The sequence below is a fragment of the Micropterus salmoides genome, unplaced genomic scaffold (assembly GCF_014851395.1).
Source record: "Micropterus salmoides isolate LMB-PRFRI ecotype aquatic unplaced genomic scaffold, ASM1485139v1 Ms_hic_scaffold_17, whole genome shotgun sequence".
NCBI lineage: Eukaryota > Metazoa > Chordata > Actinopteri > Centrarchiformes > Centrarchidae > Micropterus > Micropterus salmoides.
Genome location: NW_024040817.1, coordinates 8,368,889 through 8,387,742, shown reverse-complemented (window position 1 = coordinate 8,387,742; position 18,854 = coordinate 8,368,889). Strand labels below are relative to the sequence as shown.

The window sequence follows — 18,854 nt, the reverse complement described above, 5'->3', positions numbered from 1 at the left end:
TTGTTTAAAAGATAATAATAATAAGCAGCAGTCCTATAATAAGCTTTAGCGACATCACCGCTGCAGTGTAGGCCTACAGTGGGTCTTCTGACTGTAAATGGTCTCCCAAAAACACGTGCATGCAAACCTGACTGACACACTACACACAGTGCAGCCCAATTAATCCAGTGTGCACTTATCTGTGTTCACGTTTCATGTTTAAGTAGCTGAATAGTTGTCACTTTCATGCACCCGTGGTGAAGGAATGCCCTTGTAATACCGTCCTGATATTTAATTTCATGTTCAGATGTTGTATTTTGTATTTTTGCTTTTCTGCTTGCCAACCCATGTGGCTGTGTGGAGATAAATGTTACTAGTTTGAAAGTATTTACCTTTGCTAGTTAGCTCAGTTTGTTAGACTCACTATTTATTGGATATTAACATTATTTGGATGGTAGACTTTTATGTAGCCGTGATATTTAATGCCCCTTGTTTCACCACTAGGTGGTACTGTCTGTGTTTTAACAGGAGAGCTGGTGATGTGTATGTTATTTCTCTGGTTTTACAAGTGGCCATATCTTACTGTCGACTAGTGTTCTTAATATTATTGGTGTTTCTTTATTATGGTAGCATTTGTAAAGGTGTAAACCTTTGATTATAAGTTATTAACCTACTGTTTTTATCTTAAGAATACTGTAACCTGAGGAAACCCTTGTAGGATACAGAATGGGAAATATTCTGGGATGTATGTATGTCCTAAACTTTATTATTTATTTATGTTGTATTTCTGCAGAACCACCCACACAAATACAATCTGAATCTCCTATTTCAATCTCTGTAATAAAGAAAAAATCTGTGTGTTTGTCTGTTTGTAGCCTATTTCGATTTTGTCAGAAACTGTTAACCAATTGACTCCAAACGTAGCGGGTGTGTTGCTGGGGACACAAGGGAGTGCCTTGGAAAGATATAAGCCCCTGTCCCTGCGTGAGTACCCTGCTCTCGCTGAGCAGCCCTGCCGTGTCCCCGTGAGCGTTCCCCACCTTCACTGCTGCAGACTGCTGCTCAGCTCTGTTCTCCATGTGTATTAAATCTGAACGTGTTGTGTTCCAAATTGCTCCTTTAGGAGAGAGAGATGTAAAACTGCTCTCTTCTTTCAGCTCTATGTTGCTTTTACTACTTATGGCTCAAGAAACAAAGTCATGTTATATGTTAATAAATCTTGACAGACTAAATTATACCATTAACAAAAGTAGAAAGTACTAGTGCTTTCTTTTAACGATATACTTTTAGGGTTTGCCTCCACCTTCATGTCTCACAGTAGGCCTACATCATATAGCCTATTTTGAGTGATAATAGTGAATAAAAGTGCAATATTCATGTCAATGAAACTAGAGACACAGATGGTGAACTTGTGTGACTTTACATAAAACCCTTTTTATTGAAAAAGAAGAACATCAGTACAAAAGGATTGACAGGCAGTGCAAATAAATCAAGCTTTCAAAAAACAGAGTTCTAGTCATATTCACATTTAGCTGATGCTTTCATCCAAAGTGACTTACAGTTGCTATGTATGTCAGAGGTCGCACACCTCTGGAGCAACTAGGGTTTAAGTGTCTTGCTCAGAGACACATTGGTGGATGTGTTAGCAGGAAATTGAACCCCACTTTCTCAAGCCAAAGGCATGCGCCTTATCCACTGCCCCATCCCCACCCCATTCAGCCTTTTTCCAAATATAAGTTTTGTATCTAGGCCTACATGTAAAGCTAGGTATCGTTGCTCACAGTAAGCCATCTGTTTGTAGATATTTCCTTTACATCTGTAATGTGACAGATGTTTTATGGTGGATGTCAAAACAATCTCAGAATGTTTCTTTGCTTTTATCTTAAGGAAGCTTGTTTAACTGGAGGCAGGGGTCTGAAATTCACATTCAGGTTTTATTCTGCCATTCAGAGATTGTATCTGCCACTTTTTGAAATATAGACCATGCTCTAAATGCAGAACAAACAGTTCATTTAAGTATCATTTAATGTTAATTATGTTGTATTTCAGTGTTCAATATATTTAGGCTACACAAAAACATTACGTCACAGTGTATTACACAGTCAGTGTTTAATACAAAACACACAGTTCAAGCACTAATGAATTAGTCATTTTCTCAGTTCAAATCTCCGCAAGATGCCATATCTCAACAAAATCCTCCTCTTCTGTAACTCAGCAAACAAACAAATATAACTCTCAGCGTCAATACCAAAGTTGGACTACCAACTTTTGTACTGACTGGCTGGTGCTGTTGATAAACAGCGCACCGACTCTTAATCAGTACGAACTGGGCCTCTTCCACTGGTGAGTTTGGTTTGAAACTCCACCACTGATATTCCCTGAGCTGAGTGCTCGGTGTGTGTGTTACATGTGTCTTTCTGTAGTGCATTTTCTCTGTCTGCTAACAGTATTTACCTGCATTCGGTTAGTGCTAATGTCAGTACTCTGACTAGAGGTGTGAATATTTAACACAGTGCAGTATTTACTGTTTTGCCTTTTCACATGACGTCACTGCGTGCAGGGCTTTAATACAGTCTATGGTGCTGGTTGGTGTGTTTCTCAATCATTCAGTCTCTCAGAGAGCTCAGAGCTGTTGACAGAAGCTGTAAGGTCAGAAACACACTGTTAGTCCTCTTTTCCTGCTCTGAACTATCTCTCACTGAAAGCCCTTTTTAATCTACAGAGTGAATGTCACACCAACAGAATAAAAACAAGATTCTACTTACGAGTTGGAGGTCGATTTGCTGAAATAAGAATAAAGAAATATTTTACTTGCCGCAGTTTAACATGTCAGAATATATTTTATTATAATTTTGTCTCATGTGAATTAAAGTGATACATAAATGACCTTTACTTTTCTTTTTAGATCTCTTTATATTGTGTGTATTATACTGTATGTTTATATGATAGGTTACTCTGTCTTACTGTTGGTTGCTTCAGATGTTTGTTTACTATTAAATGTTGCTTAAATTTTGCAGTCTGAATAAGAACATGAACTCAGCTCCTTTGAGTCTCTCACCTCTCTTCTTTTTGTAAACAGTAAATCCAATAACAGCGATGAGAACGACAGTGAGAACAACCACTGCAGCAGTAATCGGTATGGTGATGTTGCTGGACCCATCTGAGAGCAAACATAATGTGATCACAACATGTGAAGATGTTCATCACACATACAGGTGGTGAATACAAAAAAATATATTGTTTGGTATCAGTAGCTTGATGTGTGTGCAGAAATATACAGGATTTAAATGGCACCTGAAAAAACTTTGACAATCACTGTAGAAACCATCAGTAGCTTTAAATATTTTGAAACTGTGATTAAAAACCACCTTAGCTTTACAAAGAATGCTGTCTAAATTGTTAAGAAAGACACAGATAGTGTTTTCTTTGAGCTGTAAATTTATTTTCTGTTATGTTACAAGGACCTGTACCTACCTGCCTGCCTGTAAGCTACCTTATCAGTGAATCATCCTGGACTGCCTGCGTTTGGCTCAACATTGCCTTGATTAACGAGCAGTGACTTGACAACTCAAGTGCAGTTTATTAAACTCAGAGAGAATTATTCTGAAAGAAATCACCCTGATGATGTTATCAGGGGAGATTACAACTTTTTAGCATAGAGGCCACGTTATTAACTTGGTAAGTGGAGTTTAAAGAAGTGAGCATTGACTAGGTGACGACAGACTAGTAAAAGGTAAAATAAAACTTTTGCTGCTGTGTCTCTCACAAGTCAGCCAGCTTTATGAAAGTGTAGTTCTACGTTGCTGAAATGTCCTTGTAAAGCTGATGACACACATGGTGCAACTTTTTGAGCAATGCTGCCGAGCAATATTTCTCAGGCACTTTCCCAGAGAGAATGGGCAACACATTTCTATCTGAATACTTTAGAACGTCTTGGGCAATTTTTGAGATCCTCCAATCAGAATGCTAGCATCTGATCACGTGACAGACTTGGAGATTTCAGGAAAAAAATCAATCAAGATGGCGGCATTTCAGCAGCAATGAAGTGAAGAAAAGGAGGAGCGTCAACTTACATCTTTTTACGCCAATAAGTTGTCGTATGTATGTTTGAAAACACCGATCCCTCTTGTTTTCAATAACGAGCTGCAAAGTTTGACTATGTTTTGAACGGATAGCGGTGGGGCTGGGAATTACGCTAGTTATCTTTACTCCCACACTGTTCATAAATCATTTTACCGGTTCGCAGGTATCTATTTTTAGGGTCATATGCGACTAAATTTGTATTTATTGTAGAGCCCAATAGACTTCTAGCATTTTTAAGGCTGACACATAAAAAAGATGGAATGCATGAATGTAATAACTATGGCAAATTAACCAGAATATCTTCATGATACTTAAGTAAAAGAAATATTGAAGCCAAGATATGCAGTGTCCGTCTCCCTGGCAATAGTTTTGCGCCTCTGATTGGTTGTTGCCAGCTGTCCGTTGCCCTAATCAGTTGCCCTGTGTCTCACCTGGTTGCCCATTGACAGCTGCATTGCCCACTAGCGTTGATCAAAAAGTTGCCCGGCGTATCATCAGCTTAAGATATTAAACTTTCTGTGGTATAACTACATAATTGGAACATTTGTAATTAAAAATTATTTGATAACGCTGGTAGGGTCACATGATCTGACCAGCAATCCTGAAGGGAAAAAAAAAAATTGTTTTCTAGGTTTTTTAACTATTTTAACAGGTGGTAAAAGTGAAACTGACTAGAAAAAATGAGACCATTCAGCAAAAACAAATAAATAAACAAATAAATTAGTGTTGCTCACCATTGTCATTACTAAACAGAGTTTTGCCCCAGTTGGTTTTGATCTTTGCTTTGTCCAGTTTGGTGACGATGTCGTCCTTCACACCAGAGAGATGAAACACACAGTCGTACCTCCTCCAGTCTTCAGGTGTGACGGATGAAAGATTCAAGTCAACACTCATCTGGAAGGATCCATCGTTGTTGGGGAGGATCTCTCCGTGGTCCACGTCCTCATGAAGCTCCTCTCCATCTTTCCTCCAGAACATCAGGGCTCTGTCAGGGTAGAAACCTGTAGCGTGGCAGCTGACTGGAGAGGAGGGAGTCTTCTGGAGGAGAGACACTGAGGGAAGCTCTGGTGGGGAGAGAGAGAGAGAGAGAGAGAGAGAGAGAGAGAGAGACAAGAAAGGGTGAACAGGAAAGGAAAGAAAGTAAAAGCATGTTAAAAAATAAAATAGGGAATCAATAACTGAAGGTTTGAGCAAAATAAATGAAAAAGTGAACATTACAACAATAATGTTGACTAATAATATGGACTATGATGCAAATCTTACCAAAAGATCCAGACAAACATGCATCTGCATGTAAAAACAAAAACTCTTTGGCGCCAATAGTGATCAAAATCTCCAGGGTTCCTTAAAGTGAACTCAAGACACAGCAGATCCATTTTCTTTCAGGTAAATGCTCTTCATGTACAGGCCAGTACAGCCGTCTCATGATCAACAGCATAAGACAGAACTACATAACAACGCATTTGTTATACAACTTCCACATTGTATAGAGACAGAGAAGGTAGCGACACCACCACTAAAGAAACTCACTGCAGTCAGAGAAGAAGGATCTGCCTGTTTTTTTACGGTTCACAGCAAAGTAGTCAATCAGTTTCAATGTTTTAATTGAATTCACTGTTCAGTGAAACAGTGAAAAACTTAATCTGTATAAACTTACTTATACTAACTGTGCACTAACACTCACAGTCTCAGCTTTGAGAAAATCGGCTGTTGCGGTCTTCAGATCTAGGGACTTTAGAAGTCCCGAGGTCCAGGTACAAACAGTGGTACAAACAGATCAGGCCTTCGCTGTTGCTGGCCCAAAAGTCTGGAACAAGCTCCCCCCTGACATTCGCACTATAACGGATGTTGTTCATTTTAAATCAAAACTTATTTATTTAGAATGGCTTTAAATACGCAGTAGTGGTCCAACAACCTCCCTCTTCTTCTGATGATTTTAGGCAACCTTATCTGGCTTACTGTTTTCTATGCTTCACATGTTTTGTCTTGTCTTTTATTGAATGCTGTGTTGTTTATTCTTGGTTGATGTAAAGCACTTTGGACACCTATTGGTTGCTGTAAAGTGCTATATAAATAAATGTTGATTGATTGATTATTGACACCAAAATAAGGTAGTGTCAGATTGATCAGAGTGATAATACAACGGCAAGTCAGTCTGAGCAGGGATATGAATATTGTTGTGTCCATGAAACCAAATCAGGTCATGTGATTCTACCTGTTCTCTGCAGAGAGCTGTTTCCATAGTCCAAATACTTCTTCAGCCACTCAGGACAAATCTGAGTGAGGTAAACCTCATTATTTTTTGCTCTAGGTTTGTCAGCATTCCATCTCTCTTTGATGGTGACAGCGTTTGGTTTCAAAGTGATCCATGTCGATGTCTTCAGGTCAAATGCCATGAAGTCCTCTCCATCATAACCATACTGACTAAAACCATTAACCTCCCCTGTCTCCTCATCCCACTCACAGCCACTCATCCACTGTAAAACATGGACACCTGAGACAGAGACAGAAACAGAGACTGTGATTAACATGATGCACAGATAACATCTCCATCTGTCTTTCTATCAATGTCTATGTCACTCTTTAAAAGTTGGTAGCTATTGCTCTGTGAATTGATGGATGGCTGCCAATTGCACTATACAATGTGGATATGTCTTCTTACATTCTGTGCACCTCAAAATGATATACACAGAGTTAAACCCATGTGACACCTGCAGCCTCACTTACAGTCCCAGCTCTAAATACGCCTATAGCATTTGGCTGTAATGTTTATACGTTAACACAAGTACATGTTCACAATAGTCTAGTAAAAAAGCAGGAAATAACGGGGGGAGATAGCGGGAAGACGTTGTTGTAATAACGGGTGTTCAGACAATAAAGCAAGTAAAGATAGAAGCTCCATGTGGTGATTGAATTGAGAATGTACCAGCTAATTCAGTATTAAGTTAGGTGAAAGATAAAAGAAAAAAAAGACTCAGCAAAAGGAACGTGAGTTTTAGCTAACGTTAGCATGGAAAAGTTTGCATGCTACACAGACCCAGCTACGCTCGGACCAAGATGGGCGCGGTGGCTGACGTCGTTTGAGTTATATGCAGATGGAAAAGGACTGATTATAAGTGATGATACAGCAGATGTCACAAAACAGAGGAGACGAGCTCTACTTTTGCACCTTGCTGGACCAGATGTTCAGGATATATTTTCAACTTGACCGGACACTGGAGAAGTGGGGGCACTGAACACATACTTCGTTCCCAGAGTCAACACTGCGTTTGCCCACCAGACGTTTCACAAGTTGTGTCAGAAACAAGGTGAGACTGTGCAACAATTTTCTACACGTCTTAGGCAGACGGCGCAAGTGTAATGGAAAAGACCACTTCTCAAAAATGTGCCGCACAAAAGGACCAAAGAAACAAAATGTGAACAGCGTTGAAGTAAACCAAAAAGAGTTTGCATTTATTGCAAAAGAAGAGAGACTTACCTTTTGTGTGGGGGGAGTAGACTTGAAAATGTTAGTAGATTCAGGTGCTACAAGTAATGTGATGGGAGAAAATGTTGGGACAGGCTGAAGGCACAAAAGATAGTGTTATTCATATGTGCCAAAAGAACAGAGAAATTTGTACCCATACTCATCCAGTCAGTCACTGCCTGTTAAGGGGGCATTCAAGTGTCAAATCAAAATTGGTGACAGGACTGATCAGGCAGAGTTCATCGTGATTAAAGGAAATGGTGAACCACTCCTGGAACAGAAGACAGCCATGAAGCTGGGGGTACTGAAGGTGGCAAACAGAACATAGCGGACCCGCTGTCACGGCTGCTAGTAAATACACAAGAGGTACACAAACATGAATCGGAAGAATATGTGAGGCTTGTAGCCATGAGTGCTACACCCAAAGCACTAACTACCCGAGAGGTGGAGGAGGCCTCTGCTACTGACCTGATACTGGTGGAGGTATGCAAGGCTGTCACAAATGGACACTTTGAGAACTGTAAATCATTCGCACCAATAGCAAATTAACTGTGTGTAGTGGGATACATAGTCCTCCGAGGAAATCGCATAGTGCTGCCACAAAATCTACAAGCACGAGCACTTGTACTAACTCATGAAGGACACTTAGGAATACTGGGAACCAAACAACACCTCAGAACCAAGGTTTGGTGGCCTGGCATGGATAAAGCAGCTGAGAAATTTTGTAAGGCGTGTCATGGCTGTCAAATTGTAGCCAGATCTGACTCACCAGAACCACCGAGAACCACACCACTACCTGATAGTCCCTGGCAGGATCTCGCCATAGATTTGCTAGGACCACTGCCGACCAATCACTACATACTGGTAGTGGTAGATTATTACAGTCGCTATTATGAGTATGATGTTCTACAGAAAATGTCATTGACAGTCTGGAGTCAATCTTCAGCAGACATGGACTACCAGTCACCTGCAAATCAGACAACGGACCGCAGTTCAGATCTGACTTGTTCAGAGAATACTGTGAAAATAATGGACTCAAACATATGGAGACGAAGAAGACGACACCGAAATGGACTCAAGCGCCAATCGCTGATGAAAAGAATAAAGTTCGCCCAAGCAGGAGGACTGGACTGGAAATGTGAACTAAGAAAGTATGTGACTGTGTACAGAGGCATCGAACATGCCACCACAGGTAAAAGCCCTGCTGAGCTGTTCTTTAATCGAAAATTGAGGGGAAAGTTGCCAGATATATGTGGACATAGCACAACGGCACTGGAGGTGCGTGACAGACTTTTCCACAGAAGGAAAAGCAAGATTATATGCTGATGAACGCAGGGGAGCTCAGTACTCAAAGGTGGACGTGGGAGACACTGTACTTATACAGCAAGACAAAGTGGACAAGTTCACCACACCATTCAAAGCACCACCACATAAAGTTGTGGTCGAATCTCCAATACGGTTGTCGAGACAAGTGGTAAGGCAGTTGTTAAGCCAAAGATAATCGGTGTTATAGAAAGGAAAACAAAAAGTTAATAACCACTTGTGTATGATACAATACAGCGTTTATTTCCAAGAAAAGGAGGGATGTCATGTAGTGGTTTAGAGATGTCATGTGTCTAGTAAAAAAAAAAGAAGAAGTAACGGGGAGATAGCGGAAGACGCTGTTGTAATAAGGGTGTTCAGACAATAAAGCAAGTAAAGGCAGAAGCTCCATGTGGTGATTAAATTCAGAGTGTACCAGCTAATTCAGTATTAAGTTAGGTAGCCTACACAACAGATGCTACAACTGTTTGACAAACATCAAACCAAAAAGCAAAACATTTTAACAATAAAATGTAAAATATAACAAACATAAATTCTTTACCTCCACTTTGGTTGAAGTGCTGCTTAAAAAAAAATATCCTCGGTTTGAAGACATTTGGCAGATACTCAAAACACTCATGAGTGTAATACAGTAACTGCTGAGGATCATTTTGTAAAATGTTTTTCACCCAGTCCTGTTTTGCTTCTATGTCCCTGGTGTTGCTGTCGCAGTAAGCCAGCAGAATACCATCAAACACTGCAGCTCCCATGAACTCTGGGAAGTCTGAGACTCCAGAAAATGCAGCTACGAAATACTTCAGGGAGTGTTTCACTGTAGGACAAACAAGGTTAAACATTCAGTTTACAAAAAGATGTATTCAGTATTATTCTGTTAAATCACACCATCAGGCATCAAGCTAAAAGCGAAACTGAACTACGAGCGTGTCCATGACTGTGATCTTACCTGCTGGTGAAACGTGACAGAAGAGAAGCAACAAAAACAACCTTTTCATCTTCTTTTGATAAAGATTCGTTGCTATAAGACTGAGCTGGTTCAGCTGTGCTGACTGCTCATTTGAGTGGACTGCGTTATTTTTCCCCCGACAGTGTTTCGACAGCCCTGGTATTAAAACGCGGTGAAGTTAGTTTTAAGTTGAATATTAGACAGACAGAAACATGATCCAGTGTTTTCTTCTTACTCAGTTTCACGCATGGTTTCACCCAGTGTGGACAGTATAAGGGCGATTAGCCCACTTGGGAGGTGGCTCTTGATCTCCAACTTGTCACATACTAACACTGGGCAAGAGAGGGTCCTGAAAGATACATACGCGTTTTTTTGTGATTTTCTTAGTGATAGTATATATGAACAAAATGCCATGGTGGTAATAATAATAATAATAATAATAATAATAATGTTGTTATTATTATAAATACTAAATATACCTTTTACATAACAAATATATATGAACTTGGACCTTTCACCAAAGTAATTCCTCACTAAGGCTAAGTTAGTTGTCTTGGCTTCTACTTCCTAATGAGTTCTTCTATCAGTGGCACATTTTACGGTACCAACATGGACAAATAAAAATCCCTCCCTAACTGAAGTAAATTTATTTTTTAGTTGGAAATTCAACAGACAAACTGTAGGATATTTGGGACTCCAGAAGATTCTGTGAGGTCAATGGACTATTTCACTGTAAGACAGGATTTGTAACATAATTTAGTTTAAATAGTTGACACTTCCCTGAACAGACCAAACACAAAGGGAATATATTCTAGCCTAGTTGTTTGAAAGCAATTACACAACATTTATAATCGTGTATATACCACTGGTAATCCTGAAATTTGAACTGACTTGCACACACAGCAGTAACTTGTTTAATTGCCGCAAAACATTTTTGAAACTATGTTTGATTGAAACTTTAACCTCTGTGGGACAATCTAGTCCAGATTTGAGATCTAGTGGTTTTGGATCTGGACCTGGTCTAATGTGGTCTGCATGTGGAGAAAAAGCAGTGAAATTGCCCTTTTTTCATTTTCACAAATAAAATATGTCTAAATAAGTGTTTCAGACAGCATTAAGGCTTTGCCTAAAATACATAACAGCTTTCACAACAGTAAGTGGCGCAAAAAACGGAGATTCGGTCGCTCAGCAACGCAAGTTAACTTTCACTTAAGTTCCCCTTAACTTTCCCCTTAACTTCCGAAGCGGAAGTTAACTTCAGCGTCGTAATAAAAAGATACACTGGCTGTGTCCGAAATCACCCACTACTCACTATATTTAGTGGACTATAGCCTATAGTGAGCTCGCCATTTGGTCGTGCTGTCAGGATGTATAGTGATGATTAATTTACCCTATAGAGTTCACTATATGTATCCCAGAATGCATTTTGAAAAGTAGTGTTGGAGCCATTCTGTGTATAGCCATGGGTTGGCGCTGTGTGCAGCCACAAGTCTACTGACAGACTAATTATGGAGACTGACTTGAGTTAAGTTATTATTGAATAAATGTTTTATTTTTTGTTATGTTAATAAATGGATTGGCATATCCGACGTTAAGTTCAGACTTTTTAAAGTTTATTATTTTATTTTATTTTATTATTTTAAGCCAAAGGAAACAGCACGCCTGAAACACGCGTGCAAAACAACTTAAATGTGTGCCAACAATTAGTCAAAAACCAACTCTGTATGAGCAAAAGACTGATCAAGTTGAAACGACACGGTCCTTATGCTGTTCGTGCACTGTCACGGTGATCGGCTGAATGGAAAACGCTGGCGCATCAGATGCAGTAGGCCCATGGGCGGAGCGGGCCTCACATTGGACAGTGAAGAAGGGGCACTTTGATGCAGATACTCGGACAAAGGAGGTAACGGCAGTTAGCACACACACATAAAAAGATGTATGCATTAAGAGCTGCAGTTATTAAAGTATAAACAGCAAGAATAAAAGGAGAACACAAAATATTGACATTTGGTTAAAGTAAACGAGGACTTGAAATAAGACATTTGGGTCGAGGGGTTTACACAAGAAAAGTAAAGTGTTTATACTTTATTTCTGATTTCTCATTTTCATATTTAAATGAAATGTTTTTCTTGTCTGCTTTTTCTTGGTTAAAAGTGATGTAAAATGGATGAAAATGATCAAGGTATCGAGGTAACACATGTGGTGTCGGCTGACTCTCAAAATGATAAAGAAGAAGCCTCTTTAAAAAAAAGATCTATAAAACCTACAGCAAAAGCATTGCTTTCTAAACTAAATGACTTGGAGACACTAAGAAAATCCAAATTAAGTAAAGCCGCCAATCTAAAAAAAACTGTTCAAGGTTTAATGTGTGAGTCTGGTTATGAAGCTGAAATAAAAGGCAGCTTCAGCAAATATCAAGCTTTGATTAATGACGCAAAAGTTGCACATAATAATCTGCTTGAGTTGTTACCCGTAGAGGAAAAAGAGAAGCATGAGACCTGGTTCAAAGCAAAGCTTTTAAGTCTGCATGGATTTTGCCAGTGTGTGGAAAATCATTTTAAGAGTACAAATAATGGTACTGCAGAAGAGGTTCACCTTGAGGATGAAATAAAGCCAACGGACAGTGTATCAAATGTTGGAACATCATCATGCATTAACAGCCGCACCAGTGAAAGATCAAGTCGATCAAGCAAGGTTGCATTTGAAGTTGCACAAGCAGAAGCCAAGAAAGCTGCACTTCTGGCACGCGCAGCAGCGCTAAAAAAGAAACATGAAATGGAGAAGGAGGTGGAGTCATTACGCAAAAGAATGTAACAAGTGGAAATGGATGCTGAGATTGAAGCCTTGGATGCGGAGTTGGCAGTACTGCAAGCATTTTCAGATCAGGATAAAATGGGATCTTATTTTGAGAAACAACGATCGAAAGAAATACCTGACATTCCTGAAGCAAGGTTTGAGAAGTCTACAAGATTGAGGAAAAATAAAGGCTTACCTGTTGCAGTTGCAAGACCCGCTGAAAATGTTATACATGCAGTTGATGACAATTCTACACGACAAATTCTGCAAAAGCAAAATGAAATATCCGAGCTGCTCATTCAACAACACAGAGCAAGCCAACTGCCACCAAGACAAATGCCTGTTTTTGAGGGTGACCCACTGAAGTTCAAAACGTTCATGCAAGCTTTTAAGCACTGTGTGGAAGAGAAAGCTGCATCTAAAGGAGATTGCATGTATTTCTTGGAAAGGTACACCAGAGGGCGCCCACACGACCTTGTACAAAGCTGTTTACATATGAGTGCGGAGAGAGGATTTGAAACCGCTAAAGCCCTCCTACAGGAACACTTTGGTAATGAAACCAAGATCACAGCAGCTTATATGGAAAAGGTTCTCAACTGGCCTGTGGTGAAGGCTGAAAATGTTTCATTACTACAGGACTATGCATTATTTTTACGTGGCTGCAATAATGCAATGTCAGATTTAAGGGATATGAGAGAATTGGACATGTCTGCTAACCTCAAAATTGTTGTTTCGAAACTTCCTTTTAAATTGAGGGAAAAATTTAGAAATTCTGCATGTGATATTCAAGAGAGACACAACCGCAGACCAAACTTTAATGACGTTGTACACTTTGTGGAATATCAAGTCAAAATCTTGTCTGATCCTATTTTTGGTGATATTCAAAGTACTGAAAGAGTACATGTTAAAAGGGATGAGTATACAGCAAAGTCTAAGTTGAAGCGAGACAACTTTGCTACAAACGTCTACGCTGTTCGCAAAGTACAACACAAGGACACACAGGAAGGTAAGCATAGGGACAGCAACATCAGCATCAATTGTTTATTCTGTTTACAAAATCACAGTCTGGATGAATGTCAACGATTTGCCAATAACAAACATCATGAAAAGATCAACTTCTTAAAGGAAAAAGGAGTGTGCTTTGGTTGTCTCAACACTGGGCATTTGAGCAAAAATTGTGATAAACGCAAAATCTGTGCAAAGTGCAAACAGAGCCATCCAACAGCTTTACACATTCATGTCAAACAATTGGACAAATCAATGAACCCCAGTGAAACTAAACCAGCTGTAAACCATACGCTTGTGTCAGCTCAGACATTTGGGAGCCAGACCGGGGCCAGTTGCAATGGAATGCTCTCCATCCTGCCAGTTCAGGTAAAAGCACAAAAAGGCAACAAGGTGATTCAGACCTATGCTTTTCTGGACAATGGCTCAACATCCACATTCTGCTCTGAAGCTCTTATGCGTAGGCTTAATCTCACTGGGACAAAGTCAAAAATATGTTTGTTAACGATGAGCCCAAAGACATCAGTGTCAACATACATTGTGAATGGACTTGAAATAGCTAGCCTTAATGGTAAAAGGTACTACAGTCTTCCAAATGTTTACACACAGAAATCGAGGCCAGTGAATACAGCAAACATCATCAAACAAGAGGACCTTACACAGTGGCCTTACATTGAGCACATTGAAATCCCTGAAATTGATGCTAATGTGGAGTTATTAATAGGGACTAATGCTTCAAAGTTGCTGGAACCATGGGAAATTGTGAATAGTCAAGGTGAGGGTCCTTTTGCTGTTAAAACTCTATTGGGGTGGGTGGTCAATGGCTTCGGAAAGGATTGCAAAGACATGAATGACAATGGTGGTCATAGTGTTGCTGTTAACCGATTATCTGTGGAATCACTTCAGCTGCTATTGGAGAAGCAGTACCAAAGTGACTTCAATGAAAAAATCGCCGACAACAGAGAAGAAATGTCAAGACAGGAGGCAAGATTCATTGAAATAATGGACCAATCTGTAAACTTAAAAGACGGACATTACAGTTTAAAATTGCCATTCAAAGCTCAGAAAGTGACACTGCCAAACAATTGTTGTATTGCTCAACAGCGCCTCACTGGATTAAGAAGGAAAATGGAAAGAAACGTTATGGAGTTATCTTTACATGCATGGCCAGCAGGGCAGTTCATTTAGAAGTGGCGCACTCATTAGACACGGACTCTTGCATCAGTGCTATTCGTCGATTCATATGCCGAAGAGGACCCGTAGCACACTTTCGCTCAGACAATGGCACAAATTTCACAGGAGCAGAGAAGGAGCTAAAAAGAGCAATTGCAGAGTTAAACAACAAATCAATTGAGAAAGCTTTAATTCATGACAACATCAAATGGACGTTCAACCCACCTACAGCTTCACATCATGGTGGTGCTTGGGAAAGCATGATCAGACTGGTCAGAAAGGTCTTGGTATCTGTTTTACATCTACAGACTTTATCTGATGAAACCTTAGTCACAGTCTTATGCGAAGCCGAAGCAATCTTGAATGACCGACCAATTACGAGAGTTTCTGAGGATCCTAATGATTTAGAACCCCTGACACCTAATCATCTTACTTTGAAAAGGAAACCAATTTTGCCTCCAGGCCTGTTTGATCAAAGAGACCAGTACGTAAGACGAAGATGGAAACAGGCTCAGTATCTTTCAGATTTATTCTGGAAAAGGTGGACAAAAGAGTATCTCGTTACTCTACAGGAGAGACAAAAGTGGAACAAAACAAAACGTAATCTTACAGTAGGAGATATCGTTTTGGTTGCGGATGCTACTGCACCACGAAATTCTTGGATGATTGGAAGAATTATTAAATCTTTTCCGGACAAATCGGGCATAGTTAGATCTGTGCAAATCAAAACCAAAACAAACATAATTGAGAGACCAGTGACAAAATTAGGCCTATTGGTAGAACAGTCAATGTAAAAGTGAACAAACACACCAAATAGGGGTTTATTTGTTCGTTTATTTGTTTGTTGTTTTTATTGTAAGATGTTTTTGTTGCATTTATGTCTCCATACGTGTATATGTTTATAATTGTTATGTCTTGTATTGCCATGAACAATTAGGGGCCGGTTGTGTTGGAGCCATTCTGTGTATAGCCATGGGTTGGCGCTGTGTGCAGCCACAAGTCTACTTAAGACATTTGGTAATTAGTGCAGGTGTGGCGCACTGCGAGGTGCATGGTTTTTGACCGTGAGGCACGGCGTGTAATTATGGAGACTGACTTGAGTTAAGTTATTATTGAATAAATGTTTTATTTTTTGTTATGTTAATAAATGGATTGGCATATCCGACGTTAAGTTCAGACTTTTGAAAGTTTATTATTTTATTTTATTATTTTAAGCCAAAGGAAACAGCACGCCTGAAACACGCGTGCAAAACAACTTAAATGTGCGCCAACAAGTAGTGTACATGTACAACCGATGGTCACAAGCCAAGCCCTACATACCATCATGCATTGCGCTGATAGAAAAAACTTATTATCCGACGGCAATGACATAATTAACGGCGCCGAAATAAGATCGGTGTAGTGTCCAAAAGTGGTGTTTTAATAATGAGACTGAGCTCACTATCAAGTGCTCTAATCCCTACATAGAGGGTATGGGAGTGGATGAGTGGGGATTTCTGACACAGTCATCGTTGACTTTTTGTTTAACACCTGAAACGAACACTGGTCTTCTGGGTGAAAGTTGATATTCTGGATCACTGTTAACGAACTACCTCATTATTCAGACTTTTCTGTGGGCCTTTCTCATATCCCAAATTTCTGCCTCCTCAACTCCTCGCTCGCATCTGGGGTGGGAGGGAGTAACACGCGCCGCGAGGAGGTGGAAATTTGGGAAATGAGACAGGCCCTGTGTCCCACACATACATGTTTAAAAGGGACGCTCCAGTGCGAGAAGTGGGTTTGATCTATAACCATCTTCAAATTTTTACTGGAAAAATTTGCATTGTTTTTCAATAGCTTCCTTTTCATGTGACCCACTTGTCCAAACCAAACATCCATCGTCAACCGCTTATCCTGCTACAGGAGGGGGGCTGGAGCCTATCCCAGCTTACATTGGGCAAAAGGCAGGGTACACCTTGGACAAGTCGCCATAGCAGGGACACACTCATACTCACAAGGGAGACAAACCTCTCCATATTTGATGAGTACTGACTATTTTTCTATTCTTTTTTCAGGGGAAAAATGCAATCATTTTCAATAGTGTCCAAATCACGTCAACCGGGGACTCCAAACCAGTGCTGAATTGTACTACTACATTGGATAAACGAGACAGCATCTGCCATGAATGTGTGCATGAATGTTGACATGTAGTGTGCATTAAGTCACAGACTGGATAGAGCTGAGGATAAAATCACCGACCATCTGTGATTAGTGGACGTGCAGTCTCCTGAGCCCCATAAACTGTATGTTGTATGTTATTCTCGTCATTGCAGAAGTTAAATTGTCTTGACCTTTTTGTACGTGCAGCACAAATCATTGGAAGAGAGACTGATCCTCGCTGTTTGTGAGATTCAAGAATCTATTACTGTTTACTAAATACAGGCAGAGCACTGATATATATAATGTGGACTAATTGCTGGCCACTTCAGAACTCTCCAGGATTTTGTCTTAAACCATTTTGGGTGCATCTTGAAGTATGCTTTGGGTCATTGTCCTGCTGTAAGAGCCATGACCTCTGACAGAGACCCAGCTTTCTGACACTGGGCCCTACACTGCACCCCAGACTTTCTTAGTAGTCTTCAGATTTCATAATGCCATGCACACAGTCAAGACATGCAGTCCCTGAAGCAACACATTCATTTTGTGTATTTTTATCTTTACAACAACTAAACAACAAAGTGATTTATTAATAAGAAAATAAGCGAAACCAATGAGTGGGAAGGATCTGTAAAGTCAGTAGTGTAGGGAGTGGATGAGTGAAAATGTGCTGCATGGATGTTGTGCTGTAAAAACAAAGACAAGAAACCAAACAAACAACGGAAGCTGTGAGATGAAGGATGTCCAAACCAAGACTGACTGCTGCTCTGGCTTATATACATGGGGCACACTGGGCCCAGGTGTGTCCCATGCCAATCAGGTCTGCAGCCCTGGAGACAGAAAGCACACCAACAGCAGTATGAACCCTGCAGAGGGGCCGTCACATCAAAGTGAATATAAAAGTTGAATCTGTCACAGGGCAGCCACAGCCCCTCAGACCTGTGGACCGTCAGCCTCCCGTCTGCTTTTAACCTGATGCTATGATCTCTGTCATCACACACACATCAACACAGCGGTCAGTCGGTGCATAAAGTGTGCGTGGCCGACCAGTGTGGAGAAGAAATGCACAGCAGAACGAGAGAAAGAGAAAAGGCAGTGCTGAGATACAGAAAAGGCAGGAGGAAAGTGCCCTTAAATGCTGTAAGATTACAGATATATTCATGATTAAGGGACGTCGTGTTACTACTAGCAGAAATCGTCCTGTCACAACTACATTTCCAGAGTTGATTGTTAAAACATAGAACTATGTTTTAATAAAAGGAAAGCAGAAGATGGTCTGTATGGGAATAATCTGGAGAAAAGACCTGTAAACTTGTTTCGTATCTCTAGTTGCTCAGAGTGACCACAGCTTCGTGATGATAAACATAAATCCAGTCAGAGCTCTGAGGAAAGGCAGATGCAATTCTGGTGAATTTCTTTTTTCAGTTTAGTTTTTATCTTTTAATTAAACTTTTACACCCATGCAGCATTTTTATTGTATATAATAAGAAGCTACTCTTTTATGTGTTTATCTTAATAGACTACATGTTTTCAAAAAAGGAGCTTTACACTCAACCTTATCAGAGCTAATGATAATATTATTACATTTTAGCACACCATTGTCAACTTTAAATCGTATAAAACGTAATTTCCCAAAAACAAAAATTGGGCTAGTGAAAATGCTGTGTGGCTAGTAACTCTGGAAAAAAAAGTTCATGTAAAACCCTGGTTGTATTGTTCAGATGAGGATTCAGTGTTGTTCCTCTTTTATTATAGGAATCCATTCCATCCGAATGTGTACCGCTGTGACATGAGATGTTCAACACTGCTAGTTTTGCTGAAGATGCTGCTATTTCATTTTCAATTTCAAGTTGTTCTTTTTTCCTTCTTAGTTGCTCCGCTTGCTCCTCCAAAGTATGTTTTTCTTGAAGTGCAGCTGCACGTGCTAAGAGTGCAGCTTTTTCTGCGTCT

At 40.0% G+C, this 18,854-nt stretch overlaps 2 protein-coding genes across 2 annotated transcripts in view; both read right to left on the bottom strand.

Moving 5' to 3' along the window:
* The window catches only part of LOC119908018 (major histocompatibility complex class I-related gene protein-like), an 84,846-nt gene that overhangs the window by 44,453 nt on the left and 21,539 nt on the right, over window positions 1-18,854 (bottom strand). The window lies entirely within an intron of this gene.
* LOC119908021 (major histocompatibility complex class I-related gene protein-like) lies at window positions 1,384-10,071 on the bottom strand. The gene is made up of 7 exons (XM_038725762.1): window positions 9,795-10,071; window positions 9,393-9,662; window positions 6,278-6,556; window positions 4,797-5,126; window positions 3,038-3,139; window positions 2,745-2,762; window positions 1,384-2,621 (listed from the first exon to the last, which is right to left on the bottom strand). Exons 1-7 carry the CDS (start codon window positions 9,841-9,843, stop codon window positions 2,578-2,580), a joined length of 1,092 nt encoding a protein of 363 aa, XP_038581690.1. The 5' UTR covers window positions 9,844-10,071; the 3' UTR covers window positions 1,384-2,577.